This window comes from Phaseolus vulgaris, chromosome 8, assembly GCF_051622355.1.
Source record: "Phaseolus vulgaris cultivar YP4 chromosome 8, ASM5162235v1, whole genome shotgun sequence".
In the NCBI taxonomy this organism is placed as follows: Eukaryota; Viridiplantae; Streptophyta; class Magnoliopsida; order Fabales; family Fabaceae; genus Phaseolus; species Phaseolus vulgaris.
In genome coordinates this window covers 54,963,237-54,986,766 of record NC_143505.1, presented here as the reverse complement: position 1 = coordinate 54,986,766, position 23,530 = coordinate 54,963,237, and the positions used below count along the sequence as shown (strand labels likewise).

At 30.9% G+C, this 23,530-nt stretch overlaps 3 protein-coding genes across 7 annotated transcripts; 2 read left to right on the top strand and 1 right to left on the bottom strand.

Annotated features, from left to right (window-relative positions):
• The first annotated feature begins 3,767 nt into the window (after positions 1-3,767).
• LOC137826783 (uncharacterized) lies at positions 3,768-5,229 on the top strand. The gene is made up of 2 exons (XM_068632920.2): positions 3,768-3,926; positions 4,295-5,229. Exons 1-2 carry the CDS (start codon positions 3,827-3,829, stop codon positions 4,990-4,992), a joined length of 798 nt encoding a protein of 265 aa, XP_068489021.1. The 5' UTR covers positions 3,768-3,826; the 3' UTR covers positions 4,993-5,229.
• A 2,257-nt stretch (positions 5,230-7,486) lies between these two features.
• LOC137826520 (uncharacterized) lies at positions 7,487-8,582 on the top strand. Its single transcript, XM_068632510.1, has 2 exons — positions 7,487-7,664; positions 7,845-8,582. The coding sequence occupies exons 1-2, from the start codon at positions 7,562-7,564 to the stop codon at positions 8,465-8,467; spliced, it is 726 nt and encodes a 241-aa protein (XP_068488611.1). The 5' UTR covers positions 7,487-7,561; the 3' UTR covers positions 8,468-8,582.
• Positions 8,583-12,613: 4,031 nt separating this feature from the next.
• B73 (molybdopterin biosynthesis CNX1 protein / molybdenum cofactor biosynthesis enzyme CNX1 (CNX1)) lies at positions 12,614-22,139 on the bottom strand. Of its 5 annotated transcripts, none has more exons than XR_016514593.1 (14): positions 21,641-22,126; positions 21,198-21,328; positions 20,915-21,016; positions 20,691-20,774; positions 19,882-20,109; positions 19,522-19,700; positions 19,339-19,443; positions 18,824-19,132; positions 16,351-16,508; positions 16,148-16,254; positions 15,171-15,227; positions 14,001-14,209; positions 13,184-13,325; positions 12,983-13,099 (listed from the first exon to the last, which is right to left on the bottom strand). XR_016514593.1 is itself a non-coding variant. In XM_068628988.2 (13 exons), exons 1-13 carry the CDS (start codon positions 21,918-21,920, stop codon positions 13,265-13,267), a joined length of 2,010 nt encoding a protein of 669 aa, XP_068485089.2. In that variant the 5' UTR covers positions 21,921-22,129; the 3' UTR covers positions 12,614-13,264. The 5 variants fall into 5 exon arrangements, 3 of the variants coding, with proteins under 3 accessions (XP_068485089.2, XP_068485090.2, XP_090149627.1); XR_016514594.1 differs by having other exon boundaries at positions 13,184-13,268; XM_068628988.2 differs by having other exon boundaries at positions 12,614-13,325; positions 21,641-22,129.
• Between the last annotated feature and the right edge of the window lie 1,391 nt (positions 22,140-23,530).

The following is a 23,530-nucleotide window of genomic DNA, read 5'->3' as shown; positions in this document are numbered from 1 at the left end:
GAAAATTATAAAAATTACTATCGGTTAATACAATTTAGCTAAAGTTACTCCTACATTTTTATTTTTATGTTGACTCTTCTTGTATTTCTTTCAACGTAATAAATGATACTGTGTTTAATTTTCTCAATTACATACCTACCCACTTGAAATAACATTATTTAGAGAATTATGTAAGTAATTAAATAATTGAGTGATTAGTAGAAAAACTGGAGTAGGCTTTCTAGTTGCTGTCATGGCCAAACAAACTACTAGAAAAATTGTATAGGAATTTGGAATAAATCTTTTGGGGACATTAATTATGAATTATTATAAATATTTTGGAAAAGAAAAATATAGAGAAACACAAGATAAGGATAGAGAAGTGATATAGTTTGTGTGGGTGAAATTCTAAGTGATATATATTGTATGATTTGTCATTAAAAATGTAAAATATTTCAAGTAGATCAAACCAGTTCAAAATATGCTTATTTAGAAATCAATTACTCAATTTTATGTATAAGAAAAAAAGTAGAACAATTTTTGTACCAATTTGGTATAATTGTGAAATTTTGTAAAAATATGATTTAAACAGTATTGTTGGTGACCAAATTCTCACTGGATAAAATTCATTAATTGAAAACTTGGGAGGTTTAGTTGGATAATCGATTTTTTGTTGACAAAATTTATTTAATTAAAAACTCAAAAAGTTTAATCGTTGAACGATCACTTTGATCGTTGGACGAACATAGCTTTGATTGAACGAGCAAAATGATGGTTGGGTGAATTTAAACATGTACTTAATCCGATATGTACTTAATCCGATAAGCCAAAATAATAGTGATTGAGTGAGACAATATTTTTTAAACTTTGAACAAATATGTTTTAAATGATTTTAAATGCTAAAATTATTTTATTTCATTAAATTGTTATATTTTATCAACATGTTATACTTGAATATTATTATATTGTGATGAATGATAAATTTGAAATCTATTATTATTTAAATTAAGTTTAAATGTATATGGATAAGAATATAATTAAGATTGTGACATAAACATGTGATGTGTCGTAAACATAATTATTTCTAGAAAGGGAATATTATGTTGAGATGTTTAAGTTGTGCGTTGAATTTGAGATTCTAGAGGAAATATCGTGACTTTACTAATATTTCACTCACATAGACAAAATTATCAAATGATAAGAGTTAATGATGAACATATATTTATTCACACACAATAGCCTTAATCATAGATTATTGGACTATAGTAATAAATAAATCCATTGTTTTAATTAATATTCTTATAATTGGGTTTATTTGGGCCTTAACTATTATTATTGTTAATTTTGTGTTTTTAGAGTAAATTATCTGGAGGAAGCATCTACCTTTATAAATGGGCCAAATATGCAAAAGTCTAAGTTGCTTCTTGAACCAAAACAGGAAACAAATTCCGAGGAGAAGAAAGAGAAAATAAAATCTACAATATCTTCTGCAAAATACAATAATTCTGGAAAGATAGAAACTTGGAAACGGTTAACAAAATATAAACTACAATATTCTCTCAAGATCCTTGGAGCAGAAAAGCCTATAAAAGGACACAAGCATCAAGGAGAAGAGAGAGAGTTTCATAGGGTTTTCTTAGTTTATTTTCTTCTTTGTAATTCTTTTGTTTTGCCTCCGCATGGAAGACTAAACCTTTTTGGTTGATTCCTTTGTAATTTCCCATTGAGCTCTGAGGTTTTGTTCAATAAAAGTTTCGATTTTTAATTCTCTATAGTAGTTGTTTTTATTGTCTAATCTCCTGGAAAACTAGTTTTTGTGAGAGGTTGTACTTGAACGCATGATTGAGAGTCTTCCTTGTCTTAAACTTTGGTTTCTTAGTTAGTTCACATTGTTCTAATTAATTTCTTGGGCGCATGATTCAAGAGAGAGGAGGTAAGCATTCCCATGGAGTATACGCATGGAACAAAGTGGGTATCGATTAAACTAGTAGACGCATGCTTTACTGGTGAGTTTCAGTTGAATTAGATCGGCGCATGTTCAATCTGGTTTAGCTCTGTTGAAGGATTGAGAAAAGATTAATCTTTAGAGAACCTGTGAAGAATTCAATGGTGGAAGAACTTGGGATCAACCGCTTTTTATTTGCTATTTTAATCTCTTTTATATTTTTTGCACAACTATCTCAAATCCCCTTTTCATCTTTATTGTTATTGCTAACTTTCATTGCTTGCAGATAGATTTTAAACCCTGATCAACTGATTTTACTATTGGATTCGTTGGGAGACGACTTGGGGACATTTGTCCACAATTATACTATCATCTCTCTAGTGTTAGACAAGTTTACGCTAGAACATATTAATTTGACAGCAAAACGACAACTATCAGTTAAAGAAAATTCTAATGACCTAATCCTTAGTGTGAGAAATGACTTGTATCTAGTAGATTATAGGGATGTCTCCTCTCACAAAAGTGGATATGTTCTTATTATATTGTTTTATTATATTTGACAACTTAGTGAAGATAAAAACAAACTTTGAATCTAATTTAACACATGTGACTTTGAATGCATAATAGTCTATCTAATGTATTAGTGATTAATTAATGACATGAAATATAGTGAATAAATTTAGAATTAATTAATACTTAATTATGATATATGTGTATTGAATTATATATTGAATGAATTAAATGTGCATCCACAAAAATATGCTTATGAAGATGTGAATGGACGATATAAATTATAAAAATATATGTATATAATTTTATTACATATACGAAACTTTAAAGCAATAGCTTCTTTTATTGAAATATGTATATATCATAATTCTATAATAAATTTTTTTTTTAAAAGACTTGTAAAATGAGTTTATCTTTTAATAATTTATATATTAATATCTTAGAAACGAGATACTGTATTAAAATATAAATAATTCAATTAATATACAAACAAGCATTTTTTTTCCTCTCAAACGGTAAACAAAACACCAAGGTGGTAATTATTAGACTTTGGAAAGAACCAAGTTTCTCATGTATTTTTTCCCCAAAAGATTCCAAAATAAAGTTGTAAACAAGATTGATTATAACTCAAATTCTTTTCTTCTTTTAACTTTTCTAGAATACCTAGTACAGGAAGAAAATGAATACAAAATTGCAATTATATATTCTTTTAAATATCTTACACTTGACGTACACTTAAGTATACCTAAGCATTCAATTATTATAACACATCAAACTGATTAAAGGATTAATTAACAATTTGTGTGTGTACTGTTATTTATATTAATAAAAACCCTTAACCAATAACTAAGTCACTGTTCACAAGTAGTGTATCTATATGTAGATATATAGATAGATAGATAAATATATAGATACATTATAATTCAAGTTCTTGATACTGTAAAAAAAAGATAGAGAAATAAAGTGAACATAATATAATAACTATTCTTTTTTCTGGTGAGATATATAGCCATTCTTTTGAAGAAGTCGGTTCCTTAAAATATAGTGTTTTTGAAATCTTTATTTTGAAAAGGAATAAAGAAACCAAAATGCTTAACTTTTGTGAAATCAATATATTTGCAGTGAAGAATGAGTTGGAGGTTTAGTATCACTTACCTCTTCTCTTAGACCAAAGCATATAGTTTTTCGTGCATCACTGCCCTAATAACAGAGACAAAATTGTTTGCACGAAAAGAAAGTAATAAAGCAAAAGAGAAATATCAGGAACTAGAATTTTGCGTGTAAAAATGCATAACAATCTTCCATCAGCACACATATAAAAGCACACTTCTGCAACAAAAGAGAGAAACAAGAGAAGCCAAAAGCAAAATATCAACAACATCAACTAAAAACATGGCACAATCAGCACCTAATTTTGAATACCAAGATTTTGATCCCTATTTTGAATGGTCTGAAGACGAAGGAAGTGCCACCCTCACTGTGATGCTGCCAGGTAATTAAACTTCTTCTACCCTATCTTTTGAACCCTAGTATGATTAAATTTATATAATATACTTCATTCAACTACCTTCTATATTATATATGTGTCACTCAATGATTCAATACATGTTCTTAAATGTTATTTTCTTTAAAATAATCATTCATGAACTATGGAGTAATATATATATACACTAATAATATATACTTTTATATTCTTATTTCAATCACAGATCATTATATTAAATTTGAAATGGTTATATATCTTAGAAGTCATTATGATTGATTAACTATATAAATTGTTCTGATTAAAAAGGATGAACATTATATATGTACTTTCTCAAAAACGTTACATTTTGTTGTATATACTTTGGAAATGCAAAGGATTCACAAAGGAACAACTGAGGGTTCAAGTGACTTCAACTCCTGCACTAAGGATCAATGGTGAACGACAGATTATTGAGAACAAGCGTCGTCGTTTTGGTAGAGAGTTCTCCATTCCCCCATATTGTGACACCAATGAAGTGAGTGCTAAGTTTGAGGGTGGTGTTCTAACCATCAAGTTTCCCAAGCTGATCACCCTTGCTAGGGCACAGTCACAGGTAGCTCCAGTGTCTCAGAAAGAGAAAGAAGAAGCACAAGATCAAGATCATGTGGATAAGCAAGAGCCAACCAGTGATGAAAAAGAAGAGAAGAAAACAGAAGGGCCGAAAGAGAATGAAGCAATTAGTGAAGAGAAAGAAAAGGGTGAGAAGAAAGAAGAAGTGGCACCTAAAGAAGTTGCTGAAAAGAAGGTGAGGACTAATGTGCCAGAAACATCACAAGTGAAGCCAAAAGCTAGGATGACTCAGAGACTGAAAACAAAGGTTTTAGATTTCACTGTGAGTTTGAGATCAGTGGAAGACCAAGATGTTAAGCAAGGGTTTGGTGATAACAAGTGTGCTAATCTGATTAAGAGGCCGAAGATCTTGATGAACATTGGTGTGGTGATCTTATTGGTTATGGTGGTAGGGTTGTATGTGAAAAATGCATTCAGGTCATCTCAGGGAGGACCAGAATTTGAGAAATTCAAGGAATTTTAATTTCCATGTGCATGTTCATGCTTGTGAAAGCATGATTGAATTCAATAAAGGAGTGTGAAACTGGTCTGGTTGAATATCTGGATTCAAATAGACCAATTTTCCCTGTGTAATAAGAGGTATTAAAGATCACACAATTGATATTCCTTTTTATTATTCCCTTACGTATATGTTAGTTGCGTGGTGAAGATGTCAATATTTGTTTCCTGTGATATATACACAAATAAAATTATGCAGTAATCAGTGCTAACTAATAAATGTATACACCTTTATAGATTTCATGAAACTAACAAAAAGGTTTATTCATTATAATATCAGAAAACACGTGACAGATTATAAGATGCGTAAGCACAATACTATGAAAGTACCAAGTAGGAAAAGTATGGCCTATAAATACGTAAACAAAATAATTGAATATTTCCTTGATTTGAGTAAACAAATCTTAAACCACTGTTATAAAGAGAAGATGGAGTATATAATAATTTGAGTCTAAATAAAAGTATAAACTCTGACACTAACAAACCATACATATATCCTATCTTTTATGAAATAAAAAAAGTTAACAAAAAAAAAAAAAAAAAAAACAAAAAAAAAAACATATATATATATATATATATTGAATTACTACATAATACACACTCAACAAAAATATTTACTAAAAAACATTAAATAAAAATTAATTTTAAAAACAAAAAATAATTAATTATTATATTGATTAATTATTATATAAAATTGTTATATAATCTGCAAAATTAATGTCCTTGTGAACTTTAGTTTTTATTTGTATTTTGTTGGTTTGTAATACTTTGGATTGTAAGCTACAAGGTATGATTTTCACAATTGTATAAGAGTTAAAATACTCTTGTCTTTTTAATTTCATTTATTATTTGTTGATAAAAAAATTAACAAAATTAAATATTAACTTAAATATTACAAAAAATTATTGATATTTAAAATTGGTTGAGATTTTCTTGTAGTGGTTTAGGTCAATAAAATATGTGAGGTATAAAAACAAATAAAAAGTTAAGGCTAAAAAAATAATTTGTGTTCCTATTAGTTGTCCTATTAGTTAAGAATATCCGAGATGCTTAGATTTTATATTCCAACACAGATTAGTTGTTATTAACACATTACATAGTAATTAAAGATAAGACTCAACTATACTATTTCCAAAATTATTTTCAACATATTATTTAGTTATAAATATATGATATAATTTAATAAAAAAATAAATATACAAAAGTTAGAACTTATACATATGAATAAGTAACTCATAATAAGGCTTATAAGTCAATTTAATAACTTCACTTATTACAAAGAGACTCACCCAATTCATTCATTTGGTAGTTATGTTAATAAAAAAGTTTGCACTCTTTCCTAAATCATTAATCAAGATGTGAGACCTTATTGAAATATTTTAAGAATCATATGTGGATTATAGTACAAGATTTTACATTGAGAAAAATTCTCTCATTTATTTATTTGTTATTAAATAATTATTAACATATAATATAATATTATTGTACTTGATCTTCTATATTCTGGTGCTCTAGAATTTGAATATAAATTTCAATTACTCCTACCAAAAAATATCATCACACAATTGCAATATATCCACTAAATTAAGCATTATTGAGTGATTTTAACATAATTTTTATATAACTCTACTTCTCATGTTTACATAGGTGTGACTATACTCATGTCTGCAGCGTACTTTATAAGATATTGCACTTTAAGATCACGTTTTATAATGTATAAATATCGTTTAATTGTAGTCGGAATTTCTCAAAATGTAGCATTTTTGAAAGTGTAAGATTATGGTAGATGCATATGCATAAATTTAAAAAAGGGAAAATGCTACATTTGTTTATTTCACTTGTTTAAAACTTATTTTTTTGTAACTTAACGTATAATAAATAATTTGTACTAAAAAAATAATATAGTAAAACCTTTACTTTTTTTTACATAAAATTATCTTTTAATTATCATAAAAAAAAATTATTTCACTTACTCTTCTACTCATCCAAACAAAAAAACAAAAAAGATCTCCATTTGTTTTCATCTATGTAAACAATTGTCACTCAACAAATCTATTTTTGTTGCATTAATTATAAGATAAAATGGTATCCTCCAAATTGATGATTAAATTTGAAATTTTGAGTTAACCTTGAGAGATATGTTTTTGAGTTTTTATTGTTTATGTTTGAGAGGGGAACAAAAAAGAATTGGAATTACACGTGCAAATAGTATATCTTGAGCAGGGAGGAATTTGTCGGTAAAAGATTTGGTCTGGGAACAAAATTTTGCTTTTAGGTTTTAGCATCACCAAAGGACGAGGTCACCTCCTCCCATTACTAAAGCATATTATTTTCCTTGCACCACACAAACCAACACTGTTTTCACCATTCACAAGAAACTTAAAAAGCAAACTAAATGCTACATTTTGCGTGCAAAATGCTCCTTATTATTGCCTCATCACCTATCAGTATAAAAGAAACCCTAGGTGCAATTCATTACCAACCAAACATACATCAAACTCAGAAGCTAAAGAGAAAGAAACTAGGGCTCAAATATGGCTTCAAGTACACAGCCAGCATCTGGTGTTGTCTACGATGACTTTGAACCACTCTATGAATGGGTTAGAGAAGAAAGGCTTGTCAAAGTAATGCTACCAGGTAAATGCATTCATTATTCTCAACTTCTCAAACCTTATACCCTCTGGAATCATATCAACTTCATTATGCTTTCAATGTATAAATTTTCCAAATTTGTTAATGAAACAGATACTCATGTTGAAAATAGTTTACTAATTATAACAATGAAATATCTATCATATGGTTTTGAACTATGAGTAGGTTTTAGAAGGGATCAATTGAAGGTTCAAGTGACCTCCAAGCCTACCCTAAGGCTAATAGGTGAACGAGTGATCGTTCAGAACAGATGGCGTCGTTTCAACTTAGAATTGCCCATTCAGTCTGATTATGACACCGACGATGTCACTGCCAAGTTTGAGGGTTCCACTCTATCAATCAAATTTGGAAAACTCTCACCCAATAAGCCCAAGGAATCAGCACCAACTCCACCACAGAAGATTGAACAGCAAAAACAAGATACCCCAAAAGCAGAAGCAAAAACCAATGGTGAAGTCTCTGCAGACCAGAAGCCACCCCAGAAGGAGGAAGAAGCCAAGGCTAATGGCTCAAGTGAGACAAAAGAAGAAACCCCATCAGCCCCTAAAACTAGGCCTGTTTCAAGAACCAAAACTAGGCTGATAGATTTTGCACTCGGTTCTGGAAATCAGGTTGATGATGAAGTGAACGGAGATTCTGACGCAGGGAGAAACAAGTGCAAGAAAATTGTGAAATGGATGGTGCTAATCTATGCGGTTGTGGCCCTTGTAGCGCTTGGTCTTTATGCTAAAAATGCATTCATATCCAATGGAGAATCAGAAACAGAATTGTTCTTCCAAGAGCTGTGATTTTCTTCTTCTTCAGGTACTTGTGCACGTAAAGAGAACACTGTATTCGTTTGCGTGTAAATGCATGATTTCAATAAATGAATAATAAAGAAAAGCATTATACGATTTCTCATAACTATCTGCTGCACGTTGTGTTGTATCCATTATGTTATGTTTCTTTTACGTGAATTCACCTGCAATTAAATATAACACACCTTTTCTGTAGTATAATTTTCCATGGTTTTTGCTTCTTAAAATTTCTCTCCAATGATTTAGGAGCAATGCGAATGAAAGAAGATTAATGAATATCCTTACGGTGTTGATGAAATAAATCTAATTACATACCAATTAAAATTCTTATTAAATCCAACCAAAAAAATTGAATATATATATATATATTAAACAGAAATTATTTTTAAAAAGTAATAATAATTAATTATTATATAGATTAAATTAAATATTATTTTATAAATTACAAAAATTATTGATATATAAATTAATTTTTATTATTAATAAAATTTATAAACTAGTTTCTAAATTAATATCAGTATATATGTTTCAACAATAAAATTGTCAACGTTTTGGCCACATCACCAGTTGTCAAATGGGAGTGGGTTCCTCTCACGAACAAAATCAACTAACAAATAGTTTGAAGATGTGATTGTATGTCTAACAAAGTAATTAATTTGATATTAGAGTGAGGCTCAAAGTGAAAACGAAATACATTGTTGAAATTAATTGTATGTTAACTTCGTTTCAACATAAAAAAAAATTTGAGAAGATCCCCTTTAGATGGCTTCTTAGATTGGAAGAGTCATTGCATATTCCAAAAACCATTCTACATGAATTGGTCAATAGGTGGACCAATGATGATTAATGTTTTAGGATCAGAGAATATTATTTAGTCCTCTGGATGTATGTATTGGGGTGGGCTTGGGTGCCGAGGAAACAATTAAGTTGGAAGATGATTGTGGTGGGTTAGTCAAAAATTTGTTTGGCAAGGAGGATATCACAATAAGTGTTATTGTTAAGAAACTTAGCGATAGTAAAATAAAAAATATGTTATGTTGATGCCTTTTGTAAGTTGTATATATTGATTGGGTTTGTAGTTCTTTATTTCCCTCAAATGTTTAGGTTTGTGACTAGTTTTTTTCATTTTGGTTGTTGCATAGGTTAGACCAATTGAATGTGTAAAATTGGGAGAAATATGTTCATGGCTTATTGGTTAGGAGTTCGAACAAGGCTTCCCAAGTTTTCAACCACCAGAAGAATGAAGAATGCACATTGAATTCACTTAGTCGGTTGTTTTACAGTGTTGTAAGTTAGTGTAATTACTTTTGTATAATAAAAAATGAAAAACTATAGTATGTATTTTTTTATATTGGTGAGATCGAAAAATGTAGTATTTATTTTATATGTTAACTTGAGTTTTTTGGCAACAATTGTGAGTTCAACACGTTAGTATGGGGTGATACTAGTGGTAGTTCTTGCTTTCCACGGTTTCTTCAATGATAGTGTGTAAACATTTTATCCTCTAAAATTCATGGTGCATTCATATCCAACGAGGTAGTGTTGATTTTATTAAGCAATTTTGTAAATTTTGGTACGGTATGTTATGTTTTAGCTGAGAAGAAATAATTAATTTTTTGTAAAATTATATGGAATTGGGTCCTTTTAGAAAAAGAATATATGTTGGGGATAGTGCATGAAGCACTACAATCTACTAGAAAGGGTTCTTCAAAACCGAGTGATAATGATGATTTTCCCTTATCGAATAAGTGGGAAAGCATTATTTCTGATGAGTAAATATATAGGGATAAGATTGAAGCAAATGATAAACACATTGTTGTCCTTGAAGAATAGATAAGATTTCTACAAGAAGAATTCTTTAATGCCTCGGGAAAAGGTTTTGAGGGAGCATCATGGATGACTCTGACACAATCTTTGATGGTGTTGATTGTAGCCAACTTTATCGGACTCATACTTCAGGTGGTGATGGAGATAACATTAGGTTTGTGCATATTAAGATGGCAAAATCAATTTAGTAATGATGCTTAAAACTTGATTTGTTGATGTTATGTTTGTATTTGTGTAGAGTGGCAGTTCAGGTAAACAACAAATTTTGACAAAAACAAATTTCCATACACTTAGATCGAGGACGAAAATTGACAATATGGTAAAAGTTTGTGTTACATATAATAATGTCTTATATAAAAATAATTGTTTAATGTGTTTATAGGTTATGTTATTTGTATCCAACACCCTACGATGAAATGAAGAGAGGAGAAATTGTAAAATGAGTTTGCTTGAATTCATTTTTTTTTAGTACGCTTTATCCAATATATGTTGAATTAATAAGTATAAAAGAAATTAGTATTGATAGTTGTTTCAATCACACACTTTATATTATTATACAATTCTTTTGCAAACTAATATAATTCAAAACATGAAAATTCGAAATCCAAAGTGCGAGTTTGGACCTAGAATGATTATAAAGTATGATTATAAAGTTTGTTAACTTGAGGTCTTGTTTCATTTGGAAGAAATTTTGATTGTTGAATTTGTGAGTTCTTTAAACCCTAACTTAATATAACGTTTCTATAATGTATTCATTCTGGTTTAAATGTACATCTTTATCCCAATGGTTCATGATGACCACTAGTGGTGTTATGTGGCCAACTGTGAGACTAGAAATCATTTGTGGTGTTGGATTCCCTGTGACACAAAGGTCATTCAAATAAGCATATTGGTAAGATAGTGGTAAGTTAATAAGGATTTGAAACTCATTCAATAAATAACAAGTTATTTTTTAAGTATATCGTATATGCCTCAAAATTTATATGCATGTTAAGAGACACGTCAACCTGAGCATCTGTTTGGTATGTTAAGTAATGTAAACACATAGATCGTCCTCTTAAGGTTATTGAGGAAAAAATGTCATTACAACTAAATATGTTAGTCTATACCTCTATATTATGTTCATAGATAGGTGTAGATAGATGTACTATTAGTGTATATATATAATGGATAATGTGATTAATGTTTTGAAAATATGATTGTGGACTAATGGTGTTCAAATATGTGGAGTTATGGGTCAGTAGGCCTTGGTTCGATGGGAATAACATATCAGAATACACTTTCGATTGGTTTAATTTCATTATATTTATGTTTTGTTGTTGTGGTAATTTTGTTGGTGCATAAATTTATGGATGATATTGTTTTGTCATGATTAAATTCAGAGTTTCCAACAAGATTTTGTATGCAAACATATACTTCATGAAAACAACATTCATCGAAAAGTTGTGGTGGGAAATTTTGAGTTAAGTGGCCATAAAGTACGAGAAATTATTAGGATAAAGTTGATGTAATAAATAGAATTGACTGGTTCTTTTGAACTAGGTTAGTGGCAAGCGAAATTGTTTAACATTGTGAACTAAGTAGACCTTCCAATTATTTTGTTCAAAGTTCTGGTTCAATTATTTTGACATTTCATGACGTTTTAGTATGTAGAATTGTAGAAATTGGTAAAATACAACCATTACTTTGTGTTTTATATTTGTAAATAAGTAATGAGTTCGAAAAAATTGTGAAATTTGACCTTTTGAAGTTTGCTTCATTTTGACCTTACTCAAAACAATTAGATTTAGCAATGTTTAATAGAAAAAGACTTATTTTTCGACTTGATACAAACACTGCAACCATTTTGATTCATTTTATTAGGTTCACTGCATAATGACTGTTAACATGATTAATGTTTCTAAAAAATAGAAATACAGGTTGGCCAAAAATTTAACCAGTGTAACCACATTGTTAATCTTACAGTAAGATAAATGCAAGTATACACCCATAGGTGAATTGTTAACTCTGATTTTATGAATTATTTAGTCACTAATCAAATAATAATTAAACTTAAATTCAATGCATGTGATGGTCAAATTTGATGGAAGTGTTCGTTGGTACCCCCACACCAGTTACCAATGTCCAACAACAAACTTATACCTGTCTACGATATTTGAACCAATGTTGACTCGTTCATAAATTGGTTGGTTTGCATCCATTACTAAATACTAAATAGCCATATGAAATAGATATGATGGAGTGGAGACAAACTATTTTTGGTGTGAAAAAAATAACCTAGCTTACCATTAAGCTGTAAATCCCTAATAAAGGAAAAGAATAAACAGGAGAAATCTCTTATGTGGGCAAATCTCTCATGTGTAGTGAGTACAAAAGGTTATGTTACAAAATATAAATAGATAAAAATATCTAAAAATATCCAGAAATATTTAACAATCATCTAACAAATGAACTAAAACAAAGGCATGCCCTTACAAAATAGTGGTTGGCCACTTCAATTATGTGGCCACTGACTATACCATTTTGATAAATGTTGACTGATGACCACAACTAGAAACAACTCCAAATATTTTTCTTTTTTATGTTCACTACAACCGCATGGGGTCATTTGCATGTATACTAAGGTAGTAATGAAAGCAAAGGCACCAATTCAGGAAATTGGTGAACTCAAGTTGTACATTAGGGAAGTTGTGGTTTACCCTCCATCAATTATATGGACACCTTTGAAAGATTTCTACAATATCTTTGATACATGTGCACCATGACCATCAGTTCAAAATTGGACACCCTATCAAGCTAGACACTCTCCCTCATCAGGATGCTTTCCATTGACACCCTTACACAAATATTCAAAAGTAGAAACCCTTAAAATCAACTTACCAGATGCAATGATGATAATGCCAACATTTCCACTTTTATGAAATCACTCCTCTCCTTCAATACTTCTGATGTGTGACATATTCATCTGCAAGGTTCAATGGCGATTCTGCAATCACTCCTCACTCCAGGTTTCACAACGGATCTACAAAATTTTCTCCCGAAATGAATCTCACGCCTACTCTCTTTCTTCCCCTCCCCTTTCACACTTTTTCAAAAAATAATTTGTTTGCATAGACAAAAAAACCCTTAATCACGTACACAAAATGTGTCAAATCACGACTGTCAAATGGCAGTTATTTTTCAAAAGGTGTAAAAATTTGCTTAAACATTGTAAAGGATTAGATGTAGAATTGAATAATAGTAGGGTCAAACCATATAAAATATTGTATTGATCATTTTCTCCCTTGCATATGCTTACACGCTTTCAATAAAAGTAGAGATTAAGTTTTGAAGTAATTTTCAAATATTTGAAAAGAAAAACAATTTTTCTTCAAAATTATTTTCACTGCCCACCGGCCATAAACAAAATTCTCTCATAAAGGACTAACCTTACTTTGTATACTTTTTTTAAAGGCTTTTGTTAATAAAATCACTTGATCTATCAAATTGCTATTAATTAAAGATTACATAGCATAATTCAATTCTCCTGCTCCTCCTGATTCTTATTTGTATTTTTCAATGATCTTTCAAGTTAATTAGGATTGTCACCCATCAAAATTTTAGTTTTCTGATAAAATAGTGTTTCCGAACATTGATTGCTATTGAAAAACATGGGAGCCAAACGTTGAAACCGATAAGAAAATATAATTAACTTTACTTGCAACAGGAACAAGAGACGTCATCGCCAGTGGCTAGCCTATAACTCTGCTCCCACACATCTGCAGGAACTGCTTCGACATGTGGAACGTGACGAGGATGCTTTTCTTTCTTGTCTCCCCTGATCTGCTTCAGACCATGCTTAAGCGCTGGCAGTAAAGCTCCCATACACTCAGCAACAGCATTAGGGTTTCCAGGCATGTTAATGATCTGAATGTCAACAAATCAAGCACCATAAATAGCCAGTAAATACAAGTCTAAAAGAAACACAGATTACATGTCTTGACTCAGGGTGTACTAGTTACACCAACAAAATAACGCAAGATTTACCTTAAATCCTAATGCAGCATCATTTAGAAGTAAAGAGCACTCGTATTGTATACCAAAACTAAGTAAATGAAACCCAAATAACTAGAAATAAATACAAATGATCATATGAAAATGCTTTAAAATATATATGATGATTTGTGTTTCATGAAAATAGTAATTATTCAACTAAAACAACCACACTGTAACGGTGATAAGTGAAATGAAACCCAAGTAACTAGTAATAAATACAAATTATCATATGAAAATGCTTTAAAATCTACATGATGATTTGAGTTTCCTGAAAATAATACTATTCAAGTAAAACAACCACACTGTAACGGTGAAGACTGAAATGAAAACAATTGCTACCTTCAAACTCCTGTCTAAAATCGAACAAGACATGTAAACCATTTTTCTGACTTCAAACGGCAGTTAATTACTTTCTCATTTGTTGCTACTGATAAGAAGATATTGTACAAGTGGGAGAATAAAATATTTTCCTAGAGAAGAGCATAAAAAGAGCAGAACCATACAAATCCAACAAAGAACATTTGAAAAATAAAATCAACTATTAATGAGATGAAATAACCCTTTACAAATTAACAAGACATTTGAGAGTTGAGACGCTCAATTCACATTCAGGAATTTCTTTTTTCATGAGTAAGAGAAGATTGACAAGCAATCTTACATGGAATACTGTGCTGTCAAAAAAGCTGTACGATGCATGAAAAGATATGGTCACAAAGCAAATCCCATTATAACATTAAAATGAGGTGCAAAAACTCCAGGAGACAAAGCACAGCACAGCTTTCATACGGTACTTTAAAAGTAGATATTAATATCATTAGCATTTTTCCCTTACCAAGGTTGATCCTCTGATTCCAGCTGCAGAGCGAGAAAGCATTGCAAATGGGGTCACCTATTTAAACATAAATCAATTATGCCCTTCAGAAATCAACAAACACTAACTATAGACTTTCCAAGGAAGCAGGCCTGATATCAGCATAGCTAAGTATGCAGAAAACAGAATTAATCAAACAGACTAAAGAGAAAATTAAAATTCAAAAAATTGATCTTCCTTTAGACATATACACAAGCTCTATAACTAATCAATGTAAGTAATGCTATGCTACACTCAAACTTCTATACACAAACTCTTCACAAACTCATTGTTTATTTAATTACTAACTCATTTCGCTACAAAGAAAATCATTAAATAGAAACCAATTTTATAAAAAAAAAATGGTTTCTAAATTAGTTATCATTATTGTTAAATAGTTTCTAAATTGGTATATCTAATTAGCTAACAATGTTTTAACTACTAATTATTTAAATTCTAAATTTGGTAGCAAAACCTTCATAGCTAATTAGATACCAATTTAAAAACTATTTAACAATAATAGAAGTTAATTTAGAAACTAGAAATTTTTTTAGTCTCTATTTAGTCAATATAAGAACTAATTATTTTTTGTTTCTAAAATTGGTTTTTATTTAATGATTTTCTTATAGTGTTTCTTTACTTTGTTATCAAATGAATGTTTTGGTTATTATTCTCGTCCAAATAACAAAGCAAGAAGCTTGTGAATAGAAGTTTGAAAAAAGTGCATTACTATAAATATGTTGGTTTCTGGTTACGGTTATAGCCATTATATAGCAGAGTCTGATGACAGACTGACCAGTCCAGGTAAATCAGTCAGGTCAAGGCTCTTTTAACATTGATTTGGAAAAAATAGAAGGTTTTAAAAAAGAAACTAAAGAAGCAAGAAAATGAGAAACCACAAAATGCAAAAGACATCACAAGAATTACTCATCTAACTACTATGAACATAGTTGCAATACCTTTAAACTCTCTTGCATCATTACATACAGAAGACCAGGTGTTTCTTTCTCAATCAATGGTTTTGTAGCTTCTGGAGTTAAATCTCGTGAGGTAAAGCCAGTCCCCCCTGGATTGGAAAAGCAAAAATAAAGCAGAAGTCAACTCAACAAAACTACAATTTTTTAAATACTTTAGGGAGGCTGACAGTTAGATAAAAATGCACCGAGAGTAATTATGAGATCCATTTGTTCAATGTCACTCCATCTTCTTAGAATGTCCTGAATCTTTGCCACATTATCTGGAACAACAGCACTTGCTACAACTCTTGCTCCTCCTAGCCTTTCTGATGAAGAATTAATAACAGAAACTGCCCTGGGACCACTGTTTATTTGTAAAGGGTCAGCACATTTTGATATCGACACCAATGTTTTAAAAAAACAACTGAACTGACTGATTGAACCAATTGAATCATGAACCAGACATGTCTCTGGACAAATTTATCTTTATTATATTAGCAAGTTCAATCACGGCTATAACCAATTGAACTAACCAGATCATGACATAGTGATTCCTCATAAAGTCAGGTAAGTTAAATTTAAATAACATTCTTATGGCATAGAAGGGACAAATACTACAAAAACTTCAGTTCTTTTAATGGATGCCAAAGCATTCATTCTATTCCAATATTTTGGCCAGGGGAAATCTAAAGGAACTTCACTTTATTTAGTACAGAAATTCATAGATAACAAAATCACAGGCCAAAGCTCTTAGTTCACTCGCAATTTTTCTTTTGGGTTCAACCTGAACCCAAGTGTTTCCAGCACAGAGGGATGCTATTTTTTAATCAAGTAGTAACATCAGACCTAGAACAACAGAGAAGGAGAAATGTCTAATGCCAAGGATGACTGAGAAAAAGCTTCCACTTTCCAATTATGTCCAGAGCAACTTGGCAGTCAAACCCTTTATTTCTAATTGTTATTGAACTGAATAAAAATGGGACATTGCCATTTTCTTTAATAGTGATTAGGGTGAATTTTAGTTCAAGGTTCCACAACTCCTTAACTCATTCACAAGGCAGTGAGCAAATAACAAATTAAGAAAGAGAATGAAGAAATAAACAAGACAACAGAAAAAATGTACAATCCTTAAATGCATAAAATACTATAAACCCCAATGAAGGATGTGTGAAAAATCAATAATATGAACCACAGCCAGACGTACTGCAGATAAGGTTATGCAGTCAACAGAACACACTTCTACACTATGACGGATCAATGCCCAAAACAGAAATTTTATCTTTAAACACTTAAAAGTTTGAGACTGTTGCAAGACACTCAGTAGATCTCATGCCCCTTTTGGCATTGACTAACATCAAGCTCGCTCTTTAGTTTTGCATCAACTTTGTGACCTCTTTCAAACAATGATTTAAAGAGGTGTATCTAGATGCCTTTCAACATTATCCAACTGGGAATATGATTTAACAATTAATACCTTTGTGCCCATATATATAAGAGCCTTTTAAGAAATTTCTCTTTCCCTTTTCACAAGGCATTCAGATTGTCTCCTGCATTAATTATTTGTTTAACTTAATTATTTTATAGTTTTTGTAGTCAATAAAGAATAGAAGTTATTCTCTCTCTTGTGCAGATGTGAAAATATGACCAGCACACATTAACCAACTAGGTGAAAAGAATGAGAAGATGAGCCCAATAATCTTAAGGGTAATTTCGAAAAGCAATATAAAATGTTAACAAATATAATGTCATTCGTTGGATAAAAAGTATGTGTGTGTTTATATAGCAACAGTGATGGTATTCCAACATTGGTTAATTTGACTCCTTCAACATGTGAATGTTGTGCATATGAGCATACTAAAAATCTACAGCATGTGAATGCTGATGCATATGAGCATACTAAAATCTAGCTTTAATAATAACAAATGCCACACTGCTCCATTATTTTCATATCTACAGAAAAAAAAATCTTTGGTTTGGAAGAGGATACTAGATGCACTCAATTAATGACAAAAAATTACTAGTTGACTTTGGCGATCAAGAACAAAGATTATGAATATGGCCAGCACCTCATTAACCTTTTTTATATATGATAGGTTTGGTATTGTATATAAGAGAAGAAATAATTGACAGCTGTATCTAAACTATATAAATAGTCGAGAAACAGAGTTGGGAGGGACTTTTTGGTTGGAGAAAAAAAAGAGGAACTGTATGTGTGTGGAGAGTGAGGTTCTCTCGAACAACCTCAGTGGGGTATTTTGTAATCATACTTGGTTCTGGGACGGTTCTACCAAATTGATAGGAACTGGATTAGAGAATTCTAATAAAGATTTGGCAGTATCAAGTCTATTAACTCTCTTTCTAACATCGGAATACTCAGTTTCTATCAATATAGTATTGTGTTGTAGCAATTTCAAAAATAAAAGGTGTGGTGTCACATTTCTTCTTTTGCAAGATTTCATTAGAAGTATCTAGAAGCTGCTTTATCTAGAAAGTAGAAAAACTTTTTTAGTCTAAAGCATTATTCATAAATTGATCAAATGCAGAAAAATCAATTAAAGGGCTCTCCTGATTCAAAAAACAAATACAGATAGGCCAAAAAAAGGTTTAATTTTGATCTTCAGATGTATGTCTGTCTCTTTGTTTGCATACACCTATCAAATATAATATGAATATCAATACCTTCTATCTGGGCCAGCCCCCATAGCAACTGTATCACTAACTGTAAGAATAGCCACTCTGACTTCAGCATCCCCTGAAGAATCAGTAGTTATTTTGTGTGATTTAATTCCTGGCAAAGAAAATGCCGCATCTGATGACATATGATTCTCATCAAAAGCCATGGATCTTAGGTCAGAAATTATGATAGCTGATACAGTGGTCCCTGCAGGAACTACTCTTCCTGTTGCTGGAAACTCCAACAAAGCATTAGCTGACTTCATACTTAGCAGTCGACTGCTTACCTGATGACCAGTGCTCTCAGCAACAAAACTGAGATTCATGGACAGCATAAAAATTTCATTCATTAAGAGAGAACAGATAAAAGATAACAGCCCCTCTGACCCTCCACATAACAACCTCCCTATATTAAATTAATAAAAACACACAATAGAGAGAACAGATCTGCATGTAGATTACAGATATGCAGTAGATTCAGCTAGACCCAGACCAAAACAAACAATTCATCATCGACTTACCCTGGATTGCCTGTTCCATCATTGTCAGTCCATATAACAGAAGCACGATGATATTCAGGTCTAAACGAATCTGTCTTTATGGGCTGATGAAGTCGAGCTTGTACCCTGCATAGAAAATAATTAAATGAATAAACTCAAAAGGCAAGCAAACCATCATAAAAACAAACTTTGGAATTAAGTAACCTCAAATGATGAGGATTTGTCCACCCTGCAAGGAGGCGTATTGCAGGGACCACAAAGAGATAGAAGCAAACTAAAGAACTGGCAGGATTTCCTGGTAGTCCAAAAGCTAGAATTTTACTTTCTGTTGACGGAAAGTCAATCTCTGCAAATGTAAATGGCTTGCCTGGTTTAATAAGCACCTGAAAGATGAAAAGAAAATCTAAATTAAGAAAACATGATTTACAAATTATACTCACCAGAGATTATACGGACTAGTAAGATTTCTACAACTACAACATACACATTGCATCCATGGCACAGATTAACAGGATGTCAGAACATTTTTAATTAATAGACAATCAAATAGAAGAATGGCATAACCTTGTCAAAATGTACTTTTCCTCGCTTTTCAAGCAAAGGCTTGATAAAATCCTTGTCTCCCATTGAAACACCTCCTGAAGTTATAAGAATATTAATTCCAGAAGCAAAAGCTTTATCCAAGATCCTTCCTAGACTTTCTTTGTCATCCTTAGCAATACCAAGGTCCAGAACTTTGCACTGAAGTTGTACTGCAGCTGCCAGGAGCATGGCACGATTAGAGTCCCTAATCTGCAAAGCAACTACATTAGCTTACATCCATTTTAATTACATTTACCCAGCAACTCTTGCGAATTATTGCTCAAACCCAAATACATAGTCTACAAATAAGTAGTTGAATAATGTGGTAAAAAAAGTGCTGGGTTGCCCAACAAATCTTAAACACCATCTATGCAGCAGAGTAAGAAATTTACATCTATGCAGCAGAGTAAGAAATTTACATCTATGCAGCAGAGTAATATGTTTAAGCCTCTGCCAGACTGAGAATTATAGGTCCATTATAATGCTCGGTTGAACCTTCTTTCTTCAACAAACTACTCATGCTAAAATCAAAGCAAGCAGCCTAATTAATGTTGGTATTGCCTATAGGTTGATTCAGATAAGACTTTAGTAATCTATTCCAAATATTATCACATTAATAATCCTTTAAGAAAATACCTGAAGCTGACATGCATTTTTAGTCAATTATAAGTTACAACCACTAGCTTCCATCCATATGATAGTTCTAATAACTGAAAACATTATTGTTATGCTAAACATTTTTCATACACTAGTCTCACTAGTCCTAGGATCCTAGCAGAACATAACAATACCTGACCACGACTCAGATGCCCAGTACTTGGCTCTACAAGCTCATCTCCAGTAGAAAGAACAGCAACTGTTGGAGCAGGATAAACCTGCACTTAAGCAATAATTCCCATCATTAAATGTATCAATACTCAATATTAGACAAAACATGTCAAAGTTCAGGAAGTATTAGCTAATACAGGGAGAAGCTTGCTTGGTTACAGAATCCAGGAACTCTCTAAAAGAATACCTTAACCATTGTCACACCAACCGTAGCAAGCAAACCAATTTCCGAAGCACCAAGCCTTTCTCCAGATGTCAACACCATTGCATCTTTCTCAATATCAAGTCCCTGTCAATGAATACCAAAATGCAGTGAACAAAACAGCTAATAAACTTCGATATTATACAGAACTTAAACTAGTAAACAACGAATCCGTGTCAAATTTGGCGACATTAAAAATGACACGCAATTTAAAACATAAACTCAACATTATGATCAGAGTTACAGCAGAGAAGCGACAAGAGCATACCACTGGACGTATATCATTCCCTTTGGTGGTTTGTACCAATATTCTGACTCGTTTACTCCCATCTGAGGCATCGTTCACAACTTCCGTATTCTCAACCTGAACAACCGCATCAGCACCTTCAGGTATTGGTCCTAAATCAAGAGAGAGAGAAACGTGACAAAGAATATTAACCATAAATCAATAATCCATGATATAAATATATAAAGCTCTACTCCGATAAACTATACTGGAAGCATTAACAACAAGAGAAGAAGAAAAGACAAAATGAACTGAACTGAACTGAACTTCTCGTGCAAGCTAGTATCAATTTATCGACTTAACTTCCATTAAATTAACTTAAAACTCTAGAATATAACTTCTTCAGAAACTGAAATACAGTTGCGAGAGAAGCAAAACTTATTTTACATTTTTTTCTAGGAAAATGAAAACGGAAAAAGGCGAACCTCCGGTAGTAACGTAAGCGACAGTTCCAGGGGAGAGAGTGACGCCAAGAGCGTCGTCTCCAGCTCTAGACTCAGCAACGACTGGATATTCGCCGGGGCCATCGGCGGCGATCACCGCGTAACCGTCCTTGACGGAGGCGGCGTAGGGCGGGAGAGGATCGGGAGCGCGAACGTCTTGCGCGAGGACCTTGCCTAGGGCATCGTGAAGAGGCACAGTGAGTGGAGGAAGACGTTTAGAGACGTTAAGGATTGTTTGGATGGCGTGAGTGACGGAGATCATTGTTTGGTATAGTAGACTTACGGTGAACAGGGGACAGTGGTGTATTTGATGGAATAGAGTTTTATAGTTATCCACTTCTTGAATTGGATTAATTTGAAGGTTGGACTATGAGACATAGCAGCATTGAACAGTGTCCCTTGACGCCGCAAAAGGTCGCGCACGGACACACCACCACCCCTTTCATGACACCTTTGCTTCTGTACTGTAGTGTTTATCAGTATTTTTTATTTTTATTATAAAAAAACTTATTTTATTAAACTTATTTTATAGATTAAATGATTATTCGTATCAATGTTTTGGAATAAATACGAAATATTATATACTTACAGGAAACTTTAATAAGATTTACTAACAAAATAATTAGATACAGTTGACCCATTTTTATGCATTAAATGATTATTTTAGTTTTCTTTTATTGTTTAAAAAATGAATGAAAAAAATAGAGAATAAAGTGATTTGAATTAAGAGAAATAAAATATAAATAAATGAAAAGTAAGATAATTCATTTATTTGTTAATAACTTATATTCCTTATTTTAATCTTATTCTTTAATTATTTTTACTACTTTAATATATTTTTTAAATTATTGTTATAGATACTGAAGAGGAAAAGCATTATTAAAAATTACAGTAATTGAATATTTCTTTTTAGTATACTTGTGAACTTTTCAGATACTTGAAGACCAGAATTATAAAAATATTTAATCCTTATCCATTTGATTTTAATTTTTTTAAGATATGAGCTAAGATTGTGAAATTTCAACGAGATATATTCATTATAATGGAATTAGTCGAATTCTTTCTTCATAAATGAAACATAGAATTAATAGTTTTCCTTTAAATTTAATATATATGTTAATTTAAGTTTTAATACATACTATATATATTTTTAAACTAATATAATTATATTAACAGTTCCTAAATTGAAATTCAATAGTTATAAAATGTCTTATAATTTACAAAGTTAATTGTAAATTTGTAAAAGTAGTCTTCTAAAATAGAATTTCTCTTCTTTGCAGAATTATAAAATTATGATGAATAATTGTCAAAACATAAATATTAAAAACAAAAATATTAAAATAAGGGAAAAATAAACATAAAATAATCAGATTTTAACATTAAAAAAAATAAGAATAAGTTTAAATATCTCATGAATGTAAATATTTTTAATTTGTTGTTAAAAATTTTGGTTTTATTAAAAATATTTTTCTTCTTGTGTTTGATATTTAATATAAATGAAATGGATGGAACTATTATTTCTATCTTCTCCTTTGATCAATTTGTTTCTTCTTTTCTCAATATCCTCTGATTAATTTATTATTTTTTAATAGTGAGTTGACTAACAAATTAAAAATAAAAATACTAAAAAATAATAATGTAAATTAATAAACAAGTAGAGGATAAATAGGCAGGTTGATAAAATTAACAGGAAGAATACGAAAATAAAAAATACATCAAACACTTGATGAAACAAAAAATTATAATAAAAGTAACATTATTAAACTTAAATAATCTTATAATATATTGAGTATTTAGGAGGAATTTTGATAAAATTAAATAAGATTGGAATATAAATAATTAAAAAATAGTAAAATTGTAAATTTAATAAAA